Source organism: Balearica regulorum, chromosome 3 (genome assembly GCF_011004875.1).
Source record: "Balearica regulorum gibbericeps isolate bBalReg1 chromosome 3, bBalReg1.pri, whole genome shotgun sequence".
NCBI classification, from domain to species: Eukaryota; Metazoa; Chordata; class Aves; order Gruiformes; family Gruidae; genus Balearica; species Balearica regulorum.
The window spans coordinates 103,050,680-103,074,549 of NC_046186.1; the positions used below are offsets into that span (position 1 = coordinate 103,050,680).

The 23,870-nt window shown below is 38.7% G+C and overlaps 1 protein-coding gene across 1 annotated transcript in view; it reads right to left on the reverse strand.

The window, feature by feature from the left end:
* The window catches only part of USH2A (usherin), a 396,138-nt gene that overhangs the window by 79,502 nt on the left and 292,766 nt on the right, over nt 1–23,870 (reverse strand). The window contains exons 47-52 of the mRNA XM_075749252.1: nt 21,028–21,226; nt 11,932–12,100; nt 8,731–8,952; nt 3,261–3,484; nt 657–867; nt 64–261 (exon numbers count right to left, since the gene is read on the reverse strand). Of these exons, the coding sequence (XP_075605367.1) occupies nt 64–261; nt 657–867; nt 3,261–3,484; nt 8,731–8,952; nt 11,932–12,100; nt 21,028–21,226 (1,223 nt within the window). The remainder of the gene's footprint in view (nt 1–63; nt 262–656; nt 868–3,260; nt 3,485–8,730; nt 8,953–11,931; nt 12,101–21,027; nt 21,227–23,870) is intronic.

Here is a 23,870-nt window from a genome sequence, read left to right on the forward strand (position 1 = left end):
GTGATTTTGGCACACTGTCAGTTGAATGATAGAACATATCCTTTTTTTAACATATATCAATACCATTTGGTTGAAGTGGTTCTTCCCAGTTTAGAAGTATCACGTCTTCCCGATTATCCACTTTGGCCCATTTTGGTGGACTTACACCCTGTGGCACATCTTGCTTAGTGACAGCTCTGCTAATTTCACTGAAGCCTCTTCCATAGCTATTCCAAGCAGCCACTCTGTACTCATATGTGATAAAAGGTTCGAGGTTTAGGTCTAGAAAAAAAAATCACATATGGATCATCTCAGTCTCATCAAAATACAAAATAACTTTTGTTTATTTTTTTTCTGTGCCTGTGGGACTACCTCTGTCTTTAAAGACAGACAGATATGTCAGTTGTTCTTTTAGTCAGGGCCATTTTCTGATATAGCAATACTTCTCTCAAGTTTTGTGAAAGCAGGTATGTATTCACTGAACTTTTTGCTACTCATTTCATTTCATTTCCTTGAAGATACTGTCCTGATTCACAGATTACTTCTGAAAGAATGTTACTTCACTACAATTGCTCCACATTTAATTAGAATACCTGATAGCATTCAGGACATCTTTTTCTCCAGAGCAAATTAAGTACACTAGCAAATCACCAATCTGATATGCCACTTTTCCTTACCTGTAAATGAATACTGGTTTGGACTCCCTGTGTAGACAGTCTCCTCTTCAGGTGGACACACACCTTCTTTTATCTCCGTTTCCATAGCACTCTGTGAGCCTTTTATCCATGCGCAGATATTCTCCCTAGGATCAAAGTCACACTTTCCACAATGTGCTGTTGCCTCCATAGATAAAGGGCAAAGGGTATTAGCCCTGCATTCTTCTTTTACCTAAGGAATACACATTCAATTTTAATATATTTACCATGTCTTCCTTTCTTTACAAATGCTTCCATTAGTATTTCTCTGTCTTTATGCAACATAGAAATCAGGCAACCACACTGAGTACATTGATATGTCTAGCATATGGGAGACCCTTTCAGCCTTTGGCGTGTCTACTGCCTTTGATCATTAATGCTTTTATAATCCTTTCTAAAAGAAACAGATTTTTTTGGTAGGGTCCTTGCATGAAAACATGACAAATTTTAACCACTGGAAGCCAAATGGCTGGGTTTGTTGAAAGTAGAAGTGTCTAGAATCAAATGAGAACAGGATTTTATCCAAGAATTTGAACATTCTGCTCCTGCAAAGGCCAATATCCCGTGGCAAATCAGTAGCAAATTCCCAGCCCCTCGCACAGCTTGCCAAGTACGCAAGAGGGCTCTGTGCAATTCCTTTGCAGCTTTCAAGGCTGAGCACTCTATCCATGGGCTATATAAATCGCCTCCTCTACCACATCACTCCTAAACAGCAGTTTTGCTGCAATAAGAGGACCTCTGCAAACATTAATGCAGATATAAGATTCACCCTATAAAGAACAATTCACAGAAATAGAAATACACACTGAATATCCACAAGTTTCCATTAAAATTCATGAAATAATATTTTTGTGCCAAACCATAAGCTAGAGAGCAATAATTCTCATAAAATATAGGTTGTCGCAGGAAGAAATGTACTGCAATATTTGCTACAAATACTTCTGCCCATTAGGCTACAAACTTTAGAAGAGAAAACAAACAGATTATATCTACTGTTTCCTTAATTCACCTATTGAAATTAGTTTGTTAGCTGATTATGAACTTCAGCTAATTGAATTTCCCAAACTTAGCACTTTCACAAAAATTGCATTGTGATAGATATCAATATAGGATGTAGGATATAGATGGATTGGATTCGCATATAAAGCAGCTCCAGAATATGCCTCAGAATATCAGTCCTTTTAATGTTAGTAAACCTATACATATCAGAAAGCCAGCACTGCTATCTCTTTTCTACTGCAGGTAAGTGAAATACAAAGCGCTTCCTTTGTTTATGCATTATACCTAAGGCATGGATCTAGCGTGTTATCTACAAGAATTCATTAACCTATTCTCAGCCATTTTTTGCCTTGCATGAACTACTAATACAATGCATTGAGGAACTGTAGCTGAGTCATCACAACACTTGGATTTTCTCTGGGAGAAAATTATTCAGTCTGAAAATGAAATGACATGAAAACCTTGACATGAAAAGGAGAAGATGGAAAAAACATTTGTGTATTAACTTAGCAGATGAATGAAAAGGATACAGGAACGCCTGCATGTGGCAGGATGGGGTCTGTTTTTCTTTTTACTTTAGTGATACATTCCACAATATCTACCTGATTTCCATATTGCAGAATTCACAATATCCAACCTTCTTTCTCTCTCATCCACTTTCTCCCTCTACATATAACTATAACAATAAAAGACTATACACGTATGTATAAAACCAGGGTTTCCATCCTTTGGAATGTTCATTTTCTAAAACAAAAATTGTAATAACAGTTAACAATATTTTTACAACTTACATGTAACGCCAAGATTCTAATTCTTGATGATTTCTATTGAATTCAACTGGAGTTGCAAGAGATTGCAGCTCTGAAAGTTTGGCCAAACTGTTTCATGCTGATACGTATAGTCACTGGTCACTCTTAGAAAAGACGGAATTAGCCTTTATGGTGTTTAGTTTACTCTTACATTAAAACAGAGTGAAAATAAACTGTATTATTTATTAGGTGCAAAAGGCACCAAAAATATAATACTCTATTTGCTAGAAGTTATACAGGGACCTATCGTAGTACTGCTGAAATTTATGCCAAAATTGCCAATGGTTTTCTATAGGATCAGGATTAAGTCCATCAAGAAAATATCAATTGCTTTATTTTTATTTATATATATTTTAGGAGGTTGGAGAATCTATGTTATACTGCCTGCCCAAATTGAAATGTAATAGCATTTTTAGACTTCAGAACTGGCCGCTTTAATTTCCATTTCCACTTAAGGAACATCATCAGGAACTGTGGTCACAGAACGGAAGCTGGCTATACATGCCAGTCTTGTTAGTATGCCAGCTTTTAGCCACTGTACTAATCTGAAGTGCTGGGCAACACTTCACAGAGGCAGCTAATCATTATTAATTCCTTTAGAATTCATTGCAATAACATCAATCATGGTGAACTCATTCGGTATTAATATGGATGTAATGTGAAAATGAATAATGCACACAAGAGTTTTTATATTCCTATTTTAGAAAAATAGTTATGAACAGTGTATTTCTCTTTCCATCGTCAAATCAGAGCTACCGAGAGATTTTCTATCAATTACCTTCATCATCATTCCAGCTGAAATCTTGTCAGAGCAAACATATTTCAAAGGATTATATCCAACTCCATTACAGCATTCTTCGCTCTTTGGAATAAGTTCAGTCTCACAGCATTTTACTGGCACTTGGTCATTCTTTCTAACATGAGCTAGGGACTCACCACTGGAACCTGAGCAGCATATGGTATCTGACATATTCACGTATTCCTGCCCACAACAGAACATCCCTGAAATGAGCAAACAAAAAAATATATCTGAATATGAAATGTAAGTAAATAAATAAATAGATAAAGAAAGGAGAAAGCTCAGAATGCAATATAGCTTGGCATAAAACCATCAGCAGCTGGAATTACGCAGATTTAGCTAAAGCGAGATTAAATTGGAACGTGAGGTGACTGAAGTAAGCGTCCTGACTTCTAGACCTACTGAAAACAATCAAGAATTAGAGGACTAAACCGGGATCCCCTACAATCAACTTACACCATTGCTGAACTTTTGTAAAGAACCTTTGCTATGAAACACCACACTGAGGTGCTAAGCACAGCTGGTCAAAGGCAGACTGTTGATGAAAACTTCCCATACAATGTCAAAATTGAGAAAGCTTCTCCATATACTTTCCAGTCAGGTCTCAGTCGTGTCCCCCCCGCCCCCCTTACATGGGCAGTCTTCCAATAGCTCATCTTAGCATTCCAGAATGTTTCATGTGATATTTTGTGGGGGGGTTCATACTAGGTAGGTAGAACTGAATGGGTGACTTGCCAAGTACCCACAGTGAAGCTTCAGCCATCTAATACAGAGAATGACTCTTTAAGAAATGAATATCTACATATAATTTGCATTTCTATAGTGGAATTGATAAGCTGCTAAAATTAATTCCACTGTCTTTCTTCCATTTTTAATAATTTTATTTTAAAATTAAAAGCTCATCATAACCACTGTAATTTTCCAAATATTCACATGAATGACTCTGCTACTGTGAAATACCAGCATTGAGCCCCACACCAATTAAAGAAAGGGGTAAATTTTAGCTCTGAATCAAATGCTACAAACACCTCTATAATTGGCAATGAAATAAATCTTATTACTAATTCAATGAGAAAGATATCACACAAAAAAAAAAAAAAAAAAAAATCCAGGGCTGTGATATATTGTTACGTCTACAAAGTAATTTGTATTTGACATAATTTCTGTAGTATGTAGACATTTAAAACACATGCAAAAGCAGCTGCTTTTCTTACTGCCATTTATTGCAGCAAATCTCTCTTAGGAAGTCATACATAATGAAAATTACTCTTTAAGGGTATGATCCTGCTAAAGCATTCAGAACATTTCATTCCAGTCACTGAGATGACTCAAAATGGTGACATTACTTGCACGCTTTACCTATTTTCAGGGCTGGTTCCATTCACAGAAATCAAACTGTGATCACCAGCTCTCCAAGAGGTAAATATTTCCTCCTGTTCACACCTTTTTTCTAACTTGTCCTCAGATTCTACCAATTTTAAGTAGAGAATTAATGCAGAAAATGACTCAATTCGATACTAATAAGCAACTCAGACAGCCCCAAGGGACTTTTGACAGGCAAACTAAAATTTTGATAATGAACTGTTTTTCTATTGAAGCAAACAAGGCTGCATTCTTTCACTGCAAACCTCATCTTTGTTTAACTGAATTAAATTTTTCAGCCAAGATTTCACTCACATAACAAGAAGTGACTCCCTTTCTAGTTTCTTTGGTAAACCATTACTTCTTTAATTATTATCAACCTTGTTCCAGTGTGATAAATTGCTAATTACTTAATACCCTAATCAGCGTTCATTCTTTGCACAGATAAACTGTGACAGCGCCATTAATTTAAATAGTAATTTCACTTAATGGCCAGAACGGCACACCAGATTTTTATGCAGCATTTTCTGAAGACTGCATCCATCACTGCAATATTCTGACATAAAGATGTCTGACGTGCACTAACTCACTTAGGGAGAGCAGATGTTGCAGAGCAGAGTTTGGTAGTAATTCCCATAGTGCATCACTTCAGCATGAATGAGCTGCAAAGGCAGAGGTAGACAATCTTCTGAAACTGCATTGCATAGCCTCTGACCTTTCCTTAATTTATCACATGTAGCACTTGACACCTGAACCTTGACACCTCAAATGTACAATTTTAAATATGCTCCAAGAAAAACAAAATAGGACCATGTAATATTGATGGATTGATTTGCCTTCTAAAAATCACTTTATTCAATTGCTTAAGGATCCAGAAATTCCTATGAAGCCTTGCTGAATTCAGCAAAATATCAAAATACAAACTATTTGTTTGTAAATCAGCTGGAATGCGTGTGTCATGCTTTATATATTTATGTTTCATAGGCACATAATGCATTACAGCAAAAAGAAAATCCATGGGCTGGAAAAGACACTTCCTGCTAACAGTGATTTCTGTCAACAAGTATTTCATGTTCATCCCCAGCAACTGAAAAAATTTACAAACAGAGTCGAGTGATGAATTACTAATTTAGTAAATCTGCAAAACCATTGCTTTCAAAAGGGAAAAATGAGTATTAAAAGGCTTAGCCTTTGGAGCCAGAATAGAGGATCAACAAAATACAGAGCCAGTGTACATTGCAAACTACTCCAAAAATCCTTGGCTTAGTGTGGGTATTGCAACTATTACAGATCAGGAACCACAGCAGTACAGAGCACCATCTTTCACGAGTCTGGGATGTCAGTATAGTGGCATTTTACTCGCACTTTTTTTTTTTTTTTAAAAAAGAGAAAATCCAAGAGTGGTTTTAGGTGACATTATCCTTGATAGCCAAAAATAGACAACTTTGGATAATCACATCGCAGCAGTGGGGCTCAGGATGTGTGTATGCAATGGCATCACTGCCACCCTTTGCCAGTAGATGTCTCTATGTGGTCACCCCGCTAAATAAGGCCAACAAGGGGCGAAAAATAAAACCTAAGAAAATACAAATTAAAAAAAAAAGAAAAAAGAGTAATGTGAGATGGAAAAAACTTCTCTTTTTTTTTTTTTTTGAGGAGAGGCTCTCTGAAAAAGGTATACAATGGCAAATGAAAAAGTTCTACCATTCAAGTCCTTAAACCAACATTCAGTGCCAACCTGGGTCTAGATTCTGCAGAAACACGCTGTTTTCAAACTGGTCATGAAACAATAAGGTTGTGCATAAGGCTTGCACCTTTATTGATCATGTTTTTCTTGTATGATTTTTTTCAAGGAACTAAAACTCCCAAACAAAAGCTTTAATTTGTCATTATATTTTTAGCCATGGCATTCATGGCCAACTATGAAACAGAGCTTCAGAAGCATTTCAGCTTTTGCATAAAGCCATCCCTGTTACCTCTTCCCCTTCTAGACAATGAGATAAGCTTTCCAATTACCATATTCTTGCAAAATTCTACTTATCCATTTGCCAATGATAAGTAAATTATGTTTTTATGTGAGACTATTTTTTCCATTAGAATCATTATAATAATAGGGATAGGGAGCAGGTAGATTTTAGTCCCTGCCTTGTGCATTTTCACAATGTATTTAGCAAGGCTGAATTGCTCTAAGAAATTAAGCAAAAACTTGTTGAGTGTGATATATATGATATGATAAGAAACCACAATCTGTTCTATCCTTAATGCAAAAGAATACAATCTCTTTTCAACTTTGGCGCTAATTCATCTTTCAAACCTGTATTTGTGTTCGGCTGTATGCTGGCTCACAGCATAAAGCCCTCACAGAAAACCTGTGAACGATGAAAAAGCCACTGTTTTCTTTTTTAATAGCCAAAAAAATGTCATCCTGACCCATTCTCAAGAAAAATGGTGCAAATGATAGAGCGCTATAGGCTAAACACATTTTTAAAAGAAGGGTATAAAGGTTTTTTAAATATATATATTTAAGGAAAAAAAAAACTGTTAAGAATACATATATACTGAAATGAAGAACATAACTTTCATCCCAAGATACCTGTATTACACTCCTACACAACTCATCTGCCCAGAGAGAGCAGTAAAAACATAAACGCTACCCCAGCAGTTCTGTTCCAACAGCATCTGTTAATTCACTCCATTTATAAAATACATATTGACAAAGACAACTGAACTGGGACCAGGGAGATTTGATTTGGTGTGAGAAAGTCAATTCAATGTGATTTTGTTAAAGGGCTCCTGCAGGCAAATAAAAGAGTTTAAGTAATAAAGTACATAAAGAGATGTTTTATGAGCCAGCCCCGTCTTGTGGCAGCCACACAATGCGCGGCTAGACAAGGGGCCTTGTTCAGAGCTGATATTGTGAGCCCCACGTCAACGCTGTACATCAGGCGCAATTAGGAATCACAGGGAGGGGGAGGTAAAATCATGCACGTGGTGCTGTTCACAGCATACACTCCATGAGTCACCACTGGAAGGGAAGGACAGAATAGAAACCGCAGAAAGCGTTGCGATGGCTCTTCTGATTAGCCCTTCCTGACAGTCAACACAGAACTAGGGTACCACAGCGGCCGAGGGATCCAGTGAATACAAAACATAAGCTGAGGAAAGAGCTCGATTTTGGGAAGGGAGTAGTTCACCCTTCAGATCTGGATTCTGAGTTAATATATTAAGATCCTTAAGCGTACAACTAGAGGCTGAAACTGGCGCGCAAATGGGAAAAGCACTGCATCCCTCGTCTTTGTACACCAAGTAGAATTGGGTACTAAACTTTCCATATTTCAGTGTTTTGAAATCGGGCTACCCTTTGAGACTGCAATTGTTTCTGAAGTCTTTTTGTCAGGCTGAGAAAACCTAAGGTTGATGGTATATAATTTGTCTAATAACTGTGGAAAGAAAAGACACATGAAAATACCTGAATAGGGTTTGTAATAATACCTCCAATCTCTGTCACCAGCTAGTCACAGAGTGCTTTACGAGGAAGTAGGGTTCAGGTTGTACCTCTGCGCGATGCAGTAATTTCCTATGGTGTGCAAGAGATTAATGGCATACACCAGATGAACAAGGGACTAGTACTAGCCACTAAGTTTTGTTAATTTTAAACTGCAGCAGGTTTACCCCTATGTAGATGCAGAAGTGAAGGACGAAGACAGCTAAGCAGATATAGCAATGTCATCTTCAGTTTCTAGGTGACTAACTCCACATCTCCAGAGCAAACGGGAAATCCCTGCGCTGGGATGCATGGCAGCACGACGTGGCCAAGTCTAACCTCTGCTCTACTCATTAATAGGGGACTGATCTTATTTTCTGACCAGCATAATGAAAGATCATGCACTCCTTTTGAATTTTCTGGAGGGTCTCCAGACCCTGCAGCTTTTGGACAAAGGCAAAGAAGAGTTATCGAAAGCTCACCATTTTGCAATCTATCAGAACAGGTGAGAGTAAAGTGCAACATCATTTTAACAAATTGGCCTACACACCTTAAATCTGAGTGTGCCACTGGGAATAGTTAGTGTTACAACTCATCATTTACCTGGGAGAAGTCTGTGTGCAGTCCCTTCTTTTTCATCACCACAACAGACCAAGTTGGTGCTTATGACTTCTCCACCACAGCACTGTTGATTGAAACTGTCATGGAGGGATCCACCACAGCAGATTTGATTGCCCGATGTAGAGTAAGGCATTCCCTGGCAGCAAGAGTCACCAATTCCAACTGAAACTCTGTTTTGCTCTGAGTTAGGGCAACATACTTCTCCTGTCAATTTAAGAATACAATTAAAGATTTTATGCATTTATAGCTCTTTAAATCCCTGAGAGGCTTTCATCTGATAGCAACAAGTCTGGGTTCATGCACTGATAGCTTCATGTACAAAATGTTCCACGTGAAAGCATGGAATCACTCGGTACTTTAGAATGCTACAAAAATATTATATTCATTTGTAATAATAATTAAAGAAACACGCATGCATGAATTCAGGGCCAAGACTCTGTAAGATATCAAAATGCAAGCATGACAAAGACAAACTGAGAAGAGCAACAAAAATAATTTCTGTAAATATGACAATTATACAGCTGAAAACCTTTAAGTAGAGGCAGCTACATAGTAAAGAGAATCCGTTCTTGCTATGATTAACAGAACAGTCAGTCTACTTATTCTCAGAAAAAAAATTCCTTGTCTCCTCCAAAATCATTCCAAACTTGTTTTGAAGGATTGATTCACAATGCTTAAAGAGTTCTTCAGTGTTGCGCAGGACTTCACCTCCCAAAGAACTTCAGGATTAAACTCACTTTAAAAATTAAATACCACCATCACAATCAGTGGGCTTGGCTGCTACTTACACAAAAGCATCAGCTTTTGCAGGAAAAGGCCTTAGGATAAGGCTGCAATGAGACTGACGCTACAGTGCTGGGCTGGGCTAAACTGTGTGCTGTGAACAGAGTAGATACTTCTATAACGGAGAGAAAAATTATGGTACATGGCAATAATTTTCATTCACTAGTGTCTGCACTTGATCTGATCCAGTGTTCTAAAAGTTACATTTTGGTATGATCTTTCTGTGTTGCAATGTTTTCTGTGGCTCAAATGTCATTTGGAAGAATTAGGGTTTTGTTCTGCTATTGAAGATGGATAATAGAGGTGATTAAAATATTTGGATTCCTGATTGTTAATAAATGTGTTTTGATTTTTAAAATTATTTTTTTCTCACTGAAAGTAATATCTCAAGTCCTTTTCTTCTGAAAGGTTGGGAATTACAGACAAGGAGCCCTAACCTCAGTGCAGCTTTTGGCAGAAATAAACATGTCATGCAATCGTAACAGACGAGGGAGACCACCGTTTTCCTCCCTCCGCAAATTCCTTGCTGAAGAGGTGCCTGGGTGGTAGTAGCTGCTTTAAGAATCTCTCCTCCCATCTCAGTTCTGGGATGGATGTTTGCACTTCTTCATGCACTACTGTTTCAGAAACTGAGATTCCTGCCTTCCTAATTTGTAATCTTCATGCCTTCAGCCCAGTGTGCTTCAGTACATCTAGAGCTATCAAGCTGGCCAAACAACATCTGGGAAATATGTATGCTTAGAGAGTTTCCTGTATAAATAACTTTATCAAATAAAGTCAATAATAAACAAAAAAAGATGAGAACAAATTTTTAGAGTATAATAGATCTAATCTGTTTAGATACTTCATCATATTTTCCTGCATTCCTCGGAATCTAATTTAGTTGCTACACAGAGAAAGTATTAAAACGCAGAATGTAGCTTACATCCATTGGAAATAAAACTGTTTTTTTTTAAAGAACTATTAGACATAAGACACAAAGGATCAGTAACCTTCTCATTAACCTCTCAAAATGGGATCCATTCCAAGCTAGGCTTGAAAATGTTCTCTCTCTGAAAACTACTATGCAGTCTTACCAGTTAATTGTTATCCTTATCAAAGAATGACCCACATTAACATCTAGCTTGAGGTTATTAGCATATTTATAAAAATAAAAAAGAAAAAAGTGACCAACATTGTTCATGTTGCTGCCCTTTAGAGTGCGGAGAAAGAGAATGCAGTAAGTGTACTTAGAAAAAAAAGTATGTTTAAAATCATGTTCAAACATTCACTGTTTCATGCTTGTGGACTGCTGACTGAACAAGAACTACTTTCAGACTTAAGACATTTTGTTTCACAGTACTTTTCTTTCTTGATGTAAACAACATTAAGCTAGTTAACACAGGCCACTGGATGGGGACAGAGGTCACAGTATAATCTCTCCATTTCAGTGTATTGAGATTAATGAGGCCAGCAAAATACTCTTCTCTGGTTCTTCCATGTGATAGCATTTTTCTGATGACATCATGGAAGGCATTCTAATATTGTGATATATGAATTACTTTTCAAAGGATCAGAACTTGGGATGTGCTGAATGTGTTGGCAAAAATTCAAGCATTTCTGAGCCTAGGGAATGTGTGCCAGCTCATGAGTAATGGAAGCATTTTAGCTCCTGACCTGCCAATTGCCTACAAAGAGATATATGCTCTGAACACTGCCCCCTGAAAGGGCTCTCCTCCCCCTTTTCTTCCCCTCTCCCTGTCAAAACCCCACCAACAAACTGGAAAACCAAACTCCGGACAACAGCACAGAAGCATAGTTTTGGCAAACTTCCCAAACCGTTCTGAGAATGAGTATGATCAGCCTTAAGAAAAGCATGAATCTCCATCCAAGATAATACATGTGGGATGTGTAGTTTGAGCTGTAACATCAGTGGAAACAAAGAGTAGACAATGCAGAAACAAGCAGAAGTGACGTAATCCATAATATCAACCCCAAACGCTAACAATTGTTCCACAAAATAAATGGCTAGGGAAAATCACATGGGGTCAAGTCAAGCAGAGAACTAAACCGCACCACTAAATTGCCTGATGGTGTTCCTATTAAGCAGAACTGCCCTCCCCATTATGCAGCACTTACTGCAATTAAGTATAGTTTGGCATAAATTAGTTCTCTGGGAAATGACCCAATCATCAGGTTTCATCAATTACGCCTTTCTTGTATAAACAGAGTGTATTGTGTTTAGAAGACAAAGTCAGTGCAATTATCTTTGCTTATCCCACTGAACACAAGTCTTGAAGACATCGAGAAATCTTGATAAATCTCACATTTATTGCCATGTTTTCATTCTCCTTGGTTTAACAGATATATCAAATTTGTTGTTTTGTTTCTTTCAAGCACCAGAAAGGAGTTGTCTCTTACCTACTAATACCCTAGTGTAATAACCACCACAGCACTGATGTTTCGGTTGCACAGCATGTATCTGACCACCACAGCAAACCCCTGGTGAATTAAGAATAAATGGAATGTACTTGTCCTCGCAGCACTGGAAGCCAGGTTTATTGTCGTGCAGAATCCCATTACAACATACCTAGAAGTAGTTTAAAAAAAAAAAAAAATCAGTAAAGCAATATCTGTTAAACAGAACATAATGTGTTCTCTGGCAAAACAACGTATATGAAAACGTGTACAACACATTGAGTATGGACACTAATATGACTGCAGTCAAATAAAATGTAGCTTGGCTAAAATCCTGTGCCCTCCGGCATTATCAGACTTCAATAAACTACTGTGTATCTGACAGAATGCTGCTATTTTGTGGCTTTCAACCATACTGCACCTTAATAAAATAGTCCATTAATATGAATCATCTTCATATGCCTTGCAGGCTGTTTGAGTCTCTCAATGTGGAGTAGATTGCAATATGTAGATATAATCCACCATCACCTTATTCTTTTCTTTTCTCCCCAATTCTTATTTATTTATTTATTTATTCATTCATTTACGATGAGACATGTCATATGAAACTCTTAGAACTAAAAAATAGTATTTCCCAATAAGAGCTCTTGGGTTTTCTTTCACATAAAAATAAGTGGGATTTTCTTCTTATAGCACATGATCACTTATTTATGACCACAGTTCTTCAGACAATGTGGTCTCAAGAGAATAGCATTTATATAAGGATTATTTTTTTTCAAAATAAAATTTACATGGAAATGAATTTTGAAAAGGCCTTTTAACTGCAGACTTCTTTCTAGGTGCTGTCGAGAAAATTATACGCTTGAACAATCAAATAATTATTTGTACACTTACTCCTGCGTCGATGGAGTTGCACACTGCATACACAGCAAATCATATAGAACAGTCAGAAGAACCCTCGTAAAAATTGGAACCTCAGAACCTACAGTCGGTGCAACTTGTATTAGCCAGAAGGACGCCTCTTACAGCTAGACGGCAAATGCAGTTGGCAGTACAGCACAGATGTTAGAGCTGGGTTGCTCCTTTGTTTTCTTTTGACATGAAGCACTTCCACTCCTTCTTTAACCACGTTCTAAATCAGGTTATCTTAGCAGCAAAGAAAGAAAGTGTTCCTCTAGAAAGATCTTTTGGTTACCTGGGTGCTTTAATTACTAGCTAACAAAAAACTTTTAAAAATTTCCATTACTAGGCTCAGGACATCTAATTTGTATTACATTTATAATGTTAACATAAATTATACATGCAGAAACAATATTATTACTTTTCTTAAGTCATAAACAAATTCTTTCTGACTTCTACGTGAATATATGATGCTTTGTTTTGTTCAGTCTTGAGTGGCCTTTACTCACCCTTGGGGGTATTAGGTTAGGTTCTGAAGTTACAATTTACAATACATAAACAATACGTAACCCAAAATTAACATGAGGTAGGGCAGAAGGTGTTCTTGTTTCCTCACTATATTTTCAGGTTTTATATCCTTATATGCTTTGAACTGTCACACAGTTTTCTGTTTTTCCAGCACACTTTCTCATTCAGCATCTGGTTTAGACTACCAACGTAGCTGAATTTTGTCATTTTCTGTTCAGGAATTTTGAGTCTCTGTAGGTCCTATTATATTATTTTGCTGTCCACCTTGTCACTGGTAATATAATCCAATCTATGAATTTAATTAACCTACTGTTCTTTCTTCCAGATCATTAGTTAAGATGTCAAATAAAACTCTGCTTTTCACCTCTTCTCTGCTTCCCATCTTTTGGATATTTTTTTCTGATTGGCACGCACTCCAGACTGAGTTTTTCTTCATTTACAACTGGCTCCAAAGCAACCTAGAAGATTAGCTGGTCTCTGTATTACCAAGTCATTTAAAAGCATTCTTAAAAATATCAAATCAAGTATTATCCTGCCACTGTCCTCAGAATAGATCACATTTAGCCACAATTCTTGATGCTTGTAGAGAATGGCCTCTGTCCTGTCCTTTTTACTGCACCAGCCAGTAAATGCCTGCGTGAAAGGAGGCCAGATACACGTTCCTCACACATTCCCAGTTCCAGTTTGTGTGCTCCTTGGGATTGTCTCTCCCTCTTTGATCTGTCTAGCCTAATTTCTTCTTTTCATGGATTTCATTTGTCATCCCTGTACTGTTTCCTTCTTTTCACTGATACACACCACCCAAATTTCACCTGAACAGTGTCTTTCCGTCTTTCAGAAAAAGAAACGTGCACATCTTTGGCATTATCCAGACTCAAATGCTCGAGCAGGCATTTTACTTTCCATGTGATGTTTCCACTTTTAAGAAATGCCCCCTCTCTTGTGAATCCTGAGTAGAAACAGCTGCTCTGTGTATTGCACACAGACATGGGGAGGGCCATTTTAGTACTAACTCTAAAGCATTCTGGTTGGAATGTTATTTGTAAGACTGCATTATTAGTGGTGTGTCTCCTTTTTCTCCTTAATCCCCTCAAAAAATCCCGGGCTGAACACCCAGGTGTGTTACCATAGTTTCAGCAGCTACTTTTCCTTGTTAAAAATGATTTAAGATCCTCAATATTTCTCAATACCCTATAGACAGCTTCCAAAAAGGGGTCCAGTCAGCTCTAAAACACATTCAGACTCTCATCTGGCATTACCGATTGATGTAGTTGGTGCTATTATCATGTAGCTCCATAACATCCTCTGCAGTCAGCTGTAAATTGTTAAATAACACTTTTTTGGCAGTCCTCTAAAGATAGTTAGTTTCTATTTGCATTGATATTCAGCCCAAGGATTCTGCATTATCAATCCATAAAATAAAATGCATTCAAGTAATGCTAAAATTATGTCATTGACAAAGAAGAAAAGCAGATGGATTGAAAGTTATAGTGGCAAGAGGTTATTATTATCTCATCCTCTTAGATCTAAAAGTGACAGTCCCAACTGGATGGCGTTACTACGTACATGAAAGCAGAGGCCTCCCAGCAATCAGATACAGTGACACCAACATTTTAAGCAGGTCGGAGGTCTCACCCTCGTACAGAGGGTTGAATGCTTGACATATGCTTGCTAACCAGGAGATCTTTACTGTCTATGGAGATGATAGAAGACGTTCATCCTTAGCTATCATGGGAGCCCTTAAAAATACTGGTAGACTGAGTTACGTACAAATCAATCCCGCAGTTATCCTCCCATCCAAGCCTGCGGAGGGAGTGTGATCCAGGAGCACAGGGACCGGGAAGGGCTGGGCAGGAGGAAAGGCTTGTGACGATACCTGAGAAAGGCCTGCTCAGCCATCACCCTAGCGCACAGTAACTAGATATCAAATCTGGCAGGCAGGATTACACAGTATTTTAACATTTTTTAAAAATACTCCAAACTTCTCTATGCAACTCTCTTTTAATTAAAATTGTGTCATCCCTTATCCTTCTGCTTGCTGAAGACTTTGCAGAAAGATATTATCTGGCCTTATGGACACATGCCAGTTGAGCTAGGACTGATTTACTCAAATAAACAGATGTGCTAGGCAGCCATGTTTATCCTTCTTGTCAAACGCTTGCTGCCAGAGCCACTTTGTGAAATAGCAATTCACAAAACACTCTAAGGAATTCCTATTAGCTACAGGAGTTCATTAAAAATTTCTGCCTGTGGAGCAAACACCAGAGTAATGATTGACCCATCATGTTCTCATGTGAGAGGGAATATTTTAAATTAGCAAGGCTCATTCTTTTTTACTTAAATTATCTCTGAATCTATGTAGACGCCCTTTCTTCCTAAGTATACTTACTCACCCATTTCTTTTCTCAAACTCCTGTTCTCTTTTGGTAATTTGTACCGCCTTAGATCTAAAATCTGTGAGCAGAAATTATTGTTATTCCATTACAAATCACTATATATTAGCTTACTAAAATGAATTTCATTTCCTGTCCTTCAGGTGTGTTACAACACACATTATACATGTTATCTTTTTAAAGGTTCTCTAAGCCTGAAAGAACTTGAAAAGAATTTGCACAATATTGCTAGCATTAATAGTAAATTTTACATAAATGTGGATGGAGTATCCTTCACTAGTGTCGAGACGTGTTAGTTTTCACTCCTGAAAATTGTGCCTTTGAGGCTAGATATCAAGCCACTGTTTTGCTCCTCCTGTCCTTAAAGACAAGAGTCCTGCTGGTGTTTTTAACAAATGGCACATGTTAATTACAATGAGTAAAGCCTGTACTTCCTAGTAATGTCAGAGTTATATTTGATTAGTTCATTAACTTCAGATTTATACAGCTTGTTGCTGCTGAAAATAAAAAGTGCTGAAGCTGTATTAGCACCTTCAGTCAGGACTTTTTTAACCAGTGATGTTCATACTCATGATCCATTGTGTACAGAAATTATTAGCCTTTATGCCACTATTTTAATTACATTTTGACTCGACCTGTCTCATTATTTTCAGTGTTCGCCTCAGGATGCCAGTAACAACAGAAGCTACATGGATAATAGAGGAATGCCTTCCATATTGGTACTGAGATTATGATCCCTGAGGGGTGAAGCTAGGGCACGTTCCCTTGCTAATTGAGTACATCTCTGCAGATCTCATGATACACGCTCTGTAAGCTGATGTCTGTTTTGAGATTTTAAATATGGGTAGAGTTATGGATCACACCTTACTGAAAACAGCCAGGAAAAGACTGTCAATTTTGGCAGCTTGGAAACACCCAAGCAGCACAGGCTGTTCCTGTAAAAGGTACACAGGACATTATGACCCTCCTGGCAGCTGACAAAATTGATCATGAGAGTGTATTCTCAGTTTTTTTGCAAAACTACACGCAAACCCCACCTTTCTAAATTATTTCTGCAATCAAGAAATCCATCCAAGTCTGATCACAAACACCAGGGTAAGGATTCCAGGCACAGCACTGTGTTAGCTTTAGTTAAAATAGCAAAGATTTCTAATTTTGAAGTAGAAAACCGGATAACAACTAGAAAGAAGTAGGGATCTGATGCAAAGATTATTTAGGGTAGCAGAAATCTTTTTTTGGTCTTCGTTCAGCTTAATATCAGGCCTACACGAGCCCATGAATGGGCATGTAGCCGTGTCCCTTGTAGTGAAAAGGTCACCTGGTCTTTTAGAGATTCCCAAGACAGCTCTGAGCAAGTTGGTTTATTTAGCCAGCACGGTGCTATGCAGAGATACCAACCTGGATGGCAAATGCAGCACACACATATATACACCAGCGCAACCCTGCACCTGGGCTATTTAGCACTGCCTTTCTGATGTAACTGTGCTGCTCAGCTGGACCCAACTCAGCCAACGTTAGCTGAAGAGTCTCTGCATCCCGCTCTGCTGTGCAGTGGAAACACACCCTTGTATTCCTATTACTGAAACACTTTGGTTTCTATGGATGGAGGGGATTATATCTCTTATGTAGATAAGAAATAACAAATCCCTCTTTTTCTGCAGCGTCTTACAATAGCCAGCTGATAATGCCAAATGTCACCCATAAATCCATAAGGAAATAGTAATAAATAGCCCAAGACATATCTCCAAATTATTTTTTGTATAAAAGGCCTACTTTTCCTCTCACTGTATATTCCTGAATTCAAGGAAATTGTAAGAGTGGAATTAGACCCATTGTGTCTTGTGTACAAGGTACAGTAAATGACCAGAGCAAAAGCGAGAACTCCAGAACCTCTTTGTCTATTGGAACAAAGTATATAACATCTGCCTGTTTTTGCTGACCAGCCTATTCTCAAATGAACAAAAAACTTGGTTATTATTCTGGATCTGAACATTACTTAAGCGGCTCAGCGTTTAATTCTCATTGGCATCTCTTTGCATTTGGCTGCACAATTAATGTATGGCAAATAGCAGCTGGCACCGTGATAAGGGGCTTTTCTTTTCAGCATACGCTGGTCAGTGTTGCTTTTCTTCACTTCTGTCCAGTAGACTGTCGAATCTAAAGACCACATACACTAGCATAAGTGCTTCAGCATTATAGCTGGCATAGACTGACAGTGATTTATATAAAAGTGTGACAGAGGGCTGCCACATAAGGTCCCTGTCACAGACTCCAGTTTAAAAGGAACATGGATGTGCTAGGAGCCCTGTAGATATCTCTTACAGACATTTTGGATGGCCGGTGCAGATACGCATAGCAAACCAGGCAAAGTACTGGGAGGGAAATTTTAATCAATTCACCCACAAAAATTACTCCCATGTCATTTTATGTACGAGTGCTTCAGTTTCCTGTGGACCTTCCAGTCGTTTACTGTATATCCATTACTTAATCAAATAGCACCCACTCCTAACCACAGTGTCTCAGAATACAGAGAGGCCATTATAAGAAAATAATGCAAAAGTAATTAGAAAAAATTAGAAAGTCAGGAAGCTATGAAAATATATGGACACTCTTCAAGCTCAAAGTTACCATAAATGCACAAAGATTGAAAAAAGCCCCCCCCCCTAAAAAAAAAAAACGAGAGAAGAAAACTAAATTAATATAAAAAAAATTTAACTCATACGTATGTGCTGTTTAACATCTTTGTTGGCGACACGGACAGTGGGATTGAGTGCACCCTCAGCAAGTTTGCTGACGACACCCAGCTGTGTGGTGTGGTCGACACGCTGGAGGGAAGGCATGCCATCCAGAGGGACTTCGACAGGCTTGAGAGGTGGGCCCGTGCAAACCGCATGAAATTCAGCAAGGCCAAGTGCAAGATCCTGCATGTGGGTCGGGGCAATCCCAAGCACAAATACAGGCTGGGCGGGGAATGGATTGAGAGCAGCCCTGAGGAGAAGGACTTGGGGGTGCTGGTTAATAAGAAGCTCAACATGAATCATAGAATGGTTTGGGTTGGAAGGGACCTCAAAGACCATCTAGTTCCAACCCCCCTGCTGCAGGCAGGGACACCCTCCACTAGAACACGTTGCCCAAAGCCCCATCCAGCCTGGCCTTGAACACTTTCAGGGATGGAGAATCCACAGCTTCTCTGGGAAACCTGTTCCAGAGCCTCACCACCCTTGCAGTAAAGAATTTCTTCCATACATCTAATCTAAATCTCCCCTCCTTCAGCTTAAAGCCATTACCCCTTGTCCTGTCACTACATGCCTTTGTAAACAGTCCCTCTCCAGCTTTTCTGCAGGCCCCTTTTAGGTACTGGAAGGCTGCAATAAGGTCTCCCTGGAGCCTCCTCTTCTCCAGGCTGAACAATCCCAGCTCTCTCAGTCTGTCCTCATAGGAGAGCCAGAGGTCCAGCCCTCTGATCACCTTTGTGGCCCTCCTCTGGACTTGCTTCAACAGGTCCATGTCTGTCTTGTACTGGGGCCCCTAGAGCTGGACGCAGTACTCCAGGTGGGGTCTCACCAGAGCGGAGTAGAGGGGCAGGATCACCTCCCTCGACCTGCTGGTCACGCCTCTTTAAATGCAGCCCAGGATAGGGTTGGCTTTCTGGGCTACAAGCCTGCATTGCCGGCTCATGTGGAGCTTCTCATCAATGAACACCCCCAAGTCCTTCTCCTCAGGGCTGCTCTCAATAACAGTGCGCATGGGGGTGCACAAAAAGTTCGGAGGGGACGCAGCCAGGACAGGTGTGTTGGCTGGAATAATTTATACCTTGATTTCAGTCCCTCAAATAGCTCACTTCCTTAATTACTGTCTCTTCTGCAGAGTATCTTGCGAATACATATTTTTTTGCTTTAGTCACAGAACATGTGATGATTCCTTTGACAAATAGGGACACTATTTCATTACATTAAATCTTACTTTCAAACTAAGAGTTTTCTACCTCATTTGTCAATAAAAACCATTACAGACTCCCGCTACGCTATTGATCCTACTCCTAAACAGGAACTCATATGAAGATTAACCTGAAAATAGCCATAATTTAAAAATACATCTGACAAATCAGAATGAATCCCATTCAGAGCTGCTCATCATTGTTATTTAACAGCCACCCACTTGTAGCTGAATCTAAACAAATTTTCTGTACTGGAGAATCTGGTCATTAAGCATTTACCAAGGAAGAATTGGCAGGGGGGGGCACACGGACAGATACAACCCACAAGTCATGTTAATAACCACAATTTGCCATGCAGGGTTTGAAATTCTGTGTACGCCTAGAAAATTTCCTATGGTCTTTAAGCGGTCCAGTGCGATCACTTTATGCCAAGGGAGCCATATGAACTATCATCATGTGCTTCACAGATACCTGAATACTTGAGAGGACAAAGAATCTCCTCTAGTAACTTACAGTGTGCAATCTATGGCATGCAGCTGAGCAAAAATGATTATTCCAAGTGGGATGCAAAAATACATACAGAGATCTATATACATATATACCCACCATGTAATTTGGCACAATGGGATTGTATCAGTGGATTCAAGATTCCTCAAACTTCCTTTACACGTGGCTTGTGAGGTTTACTTTGGATCAGATACAGCCTGATTCCTTGGGATGAACAGATCTGCACTATGCTCATGGAGCAAAACTTTCTGAAGGGAGGAAACTTCAGATGCATGCTTGTGAAGTGAGGTGGTCCACAGACTGGTTGGGAGCCTAAAGTCCCCATCCAGAGCTGGAGCATATTTGAAGGGTTTTTGAAACACAGGTTCTGGCTTAGTTTCCTGTGCAAGAGATTTAGTTCGCATGTATTAAAACCACTTCTACCCTGAACCAGCGTGTAGTAAATGAAAACAATCTGAGGATTCAATTCAGAACTGTGCTATTGCTCCAAATGAAAGTGTTAATGCAAGACACGTTCATAAATGCTAACCATTTCTTCTGAAAGGAGAAATAAAATGAACAATCACAGACTTAAGACAACAGAATCACTTGTCATCAGCTGACTCACATACACTGCTGGAGATTTTTTGCACAGCTATCCGTGTGCTGAACTCAAACATCCATATTTGATTTCAAAAAGTTTTGAGAAACATATCAGAGCCTTGATTTTAAAACATCAAAAGAAGCAGAACCCTCCCCCTCCCTTCCTCTGATAACTAAAGAGGTTTGTTTTACAAACTTATTCCTAAAAGTATAATTTTTCATTACATTTCTAACTTAAGAATATACATGTACCTTCAACTCTGGATGATAACACCCTTCTCCACAGATATTTTCATGCTTTTTACATTCTAATGAGATGCACATTCTGTTACTTTTGCTGCTCCTTGGAGTCTTCGATGGGGTACACCTCTGCCACGCTTTACGTAAGAGTTCATATCCCAGGATAATGCCATTTGGCTGCCCTGGTGATGCCCAGTTGATTTGAAGAGATCTACAATAAGCAGAAAATTAACATCTGTTAATTTATTGAAAGTACTTACGCTTTTATGGATACTTACATTAAAGGATTAGCATATACTAGTTCCATTTTATACTAGTTCACATGGAGAGAAATATTTTGAAGTGTCAAAATGTTCCTCTGGATGGTGAATTTCACAGCTGTTTTAATAACAGAAAAGTGTAAAAGTTTGAAAAAGGTGTCAATATGTGCTAATACTCTGGGAAAATAAATCACACATGCAATCAAAGTCCTTAAAGTTTGCTATTTAAAAGCCATCTGATTCATACTTCTGGAAGCTTATGTGTAATAAGCGTTCTAGCATTTTACTCATTTCATTTCAGTGGTAGGAGAAGGGATTCAATATGCTGTCCTGATGCTCTAGCAAAGGCGTACATTAACTGTTGTCAGGGCTGACATGACTGTTCCATTCTCAGATAGGAACCTGGTAGAGGAAGGGGCAGTTGGGGGACAAAAGACCACCCCCTGCCCTCTGAGCTGTTGCCAGTGCAGCTTACTCACATTATGCTCAGTCACCGTTTCGAACAGATTTGTATTCATCTTGCCGTTTCCCTGCTTTCAAAAACATTATACAAAAAATGTATGTTGCTTTGAAATGTAGTCTTCAGCACAGAATAAAAGGAAAGAGCTCATCACAGCATCAGTAAGGACTAGTTCTGTTCTGTGCTTAAATATTTTCATTGATGTAAAATTAGAAGTAAAAAATGCAAGTGTTTATCACAAGTAAGACTCAAGACTTCTGACTTTGAGCGCAAAAGCATGACCGCAGCAGCCAGCAAAAGACTGTAAAACAAAATCCTGTTGTTGATTTCAGGTTTGATATCAGACCATCATCAGTTTCAGGAAGAAACTATCTCAAGGGAAAAATCATGTTAAGCTGTACCATACATATCACAACTAAAAATGTGCAGATATTGGCTCCAAAATCTCACTTAATATTACACTTTAAAAAAAAAAATGTCAAAAGGGACATTTGAAACAGAAATTTGCTTTGTCTTTTATAATGTACACATTTTACATTAGTATTTCAAATGAAAACTTCATTTCTTGCATAATCACTCTGGAATGTTGCATAAGACACAAATTTCTTTTACTATGACTCTCTTTGGGTCGAGAGAGGGAGATCCCATTGCTACATGCAGATCACAATAGGAGGACTGACAGCATTGCACAGTATATTCTTAGGCTCTAAGTACCTCTTTTTAATCTCCGTGTCCCGATTACACAGCCACTGTCAGAATGCCAGTGACATCACAAATTAGCATTAATTTAAAGTGAAAATGTTACAGTGAAACAGCAGCTGCTGAGATAAACTTTGACATCTTAACAGAAGAAAAATAACTGAAGTATTATTTCACTTCCTTGAGGTATAAACAGAGGAATACACACAGCAATAACGGGAATTAATGATGTCACCTGCGAAGGAATAACTTCATAGGTGACTTGTAGAGTCACCATTATCATTCCAAGGTCTTCGTCTGAACCATAGATTTAATTCCATATTCCATACATGGTCATTTTGTATTCACTACATATTCTACCACGTGCACATGAACACACACGTGCGCACATACACACATGTCTACATTTAAATAATATTACAGGACCTAACTTAAAAACATAAAAGCAGGAAAATATATTGTATAAACTTCAGGGAAAAAAAAAGATAAAAAGAAAAGGAAAAGAAGGGTAATACTTAACCTTTATAAATGCCATTGTAACTCTCTCCTGGTCTTTGCACAATATAGATCACAGGAGCAAAGAAAGCATTTCCAGTCATATTTTTGAATGATTTGCTTTCTGCAAGTTTCATTTGGCCCTCAAGGGTATATTTTCAAAGTATTGTGCCAGTTTTTGCAGTTTTGCAAGTCATATTTCTCTCTAAAATAATTTCAAATTGGGCCTAAGAATTGATGCAATGATTTGAACATTTTGCCTTTTCTGCAGAACTCAGCTTGTATTTCTTTATTTTAACAAGCAATCACTTTACTATTATTCAATTTATAGATACACATTTGGGGTCGACAGAGTCTGCTATTGTGTAAAGCTGCAGCTGCACAAGAAAATTACGTGGCATGGGGGAGTTCACTGATCAGTGCCACCGAAAGGGTAAAACTCAGTATGACCTTCCAATAATGACCCACAGATAAGCAGACTCCTTCACAGTTTTGTGAATATTACAGTTACGTCTACAACTTCCGATGTTTGCCTCCCATGGCAAATTGTGGTGGTTTTGAAAGCATCATAGCAAGAGCAACGCATAGCTCTATTTAAAAAAATCAACAGGGTTTTCACAGGACTGCAGAGGCTTTTTGACACCCCTCCATCCGCACAAGTACCCCAGGCTGAGCTGAGAACCTTCGCTTTAGTGTGCATCAAGATGTATCACCTATGGTGCATTTGACACAGGCACAGAAACACAGGGACTGAGCCTGTCCACCCTCTCCTTCTCTTCATCCCGTTACTCCCTCTCAGGTAAGCCGGAGTTGTGCCTATGCTGGTAAGTCCCCACAGCCCAAACTACAGAAGCAGACTTGCAAATTCTGGGCACAGATGGACGTACAACTCCTGGCACGTGGCGTATAGCCCAGAGAAAACTTCATTTCAAGCATGTGCC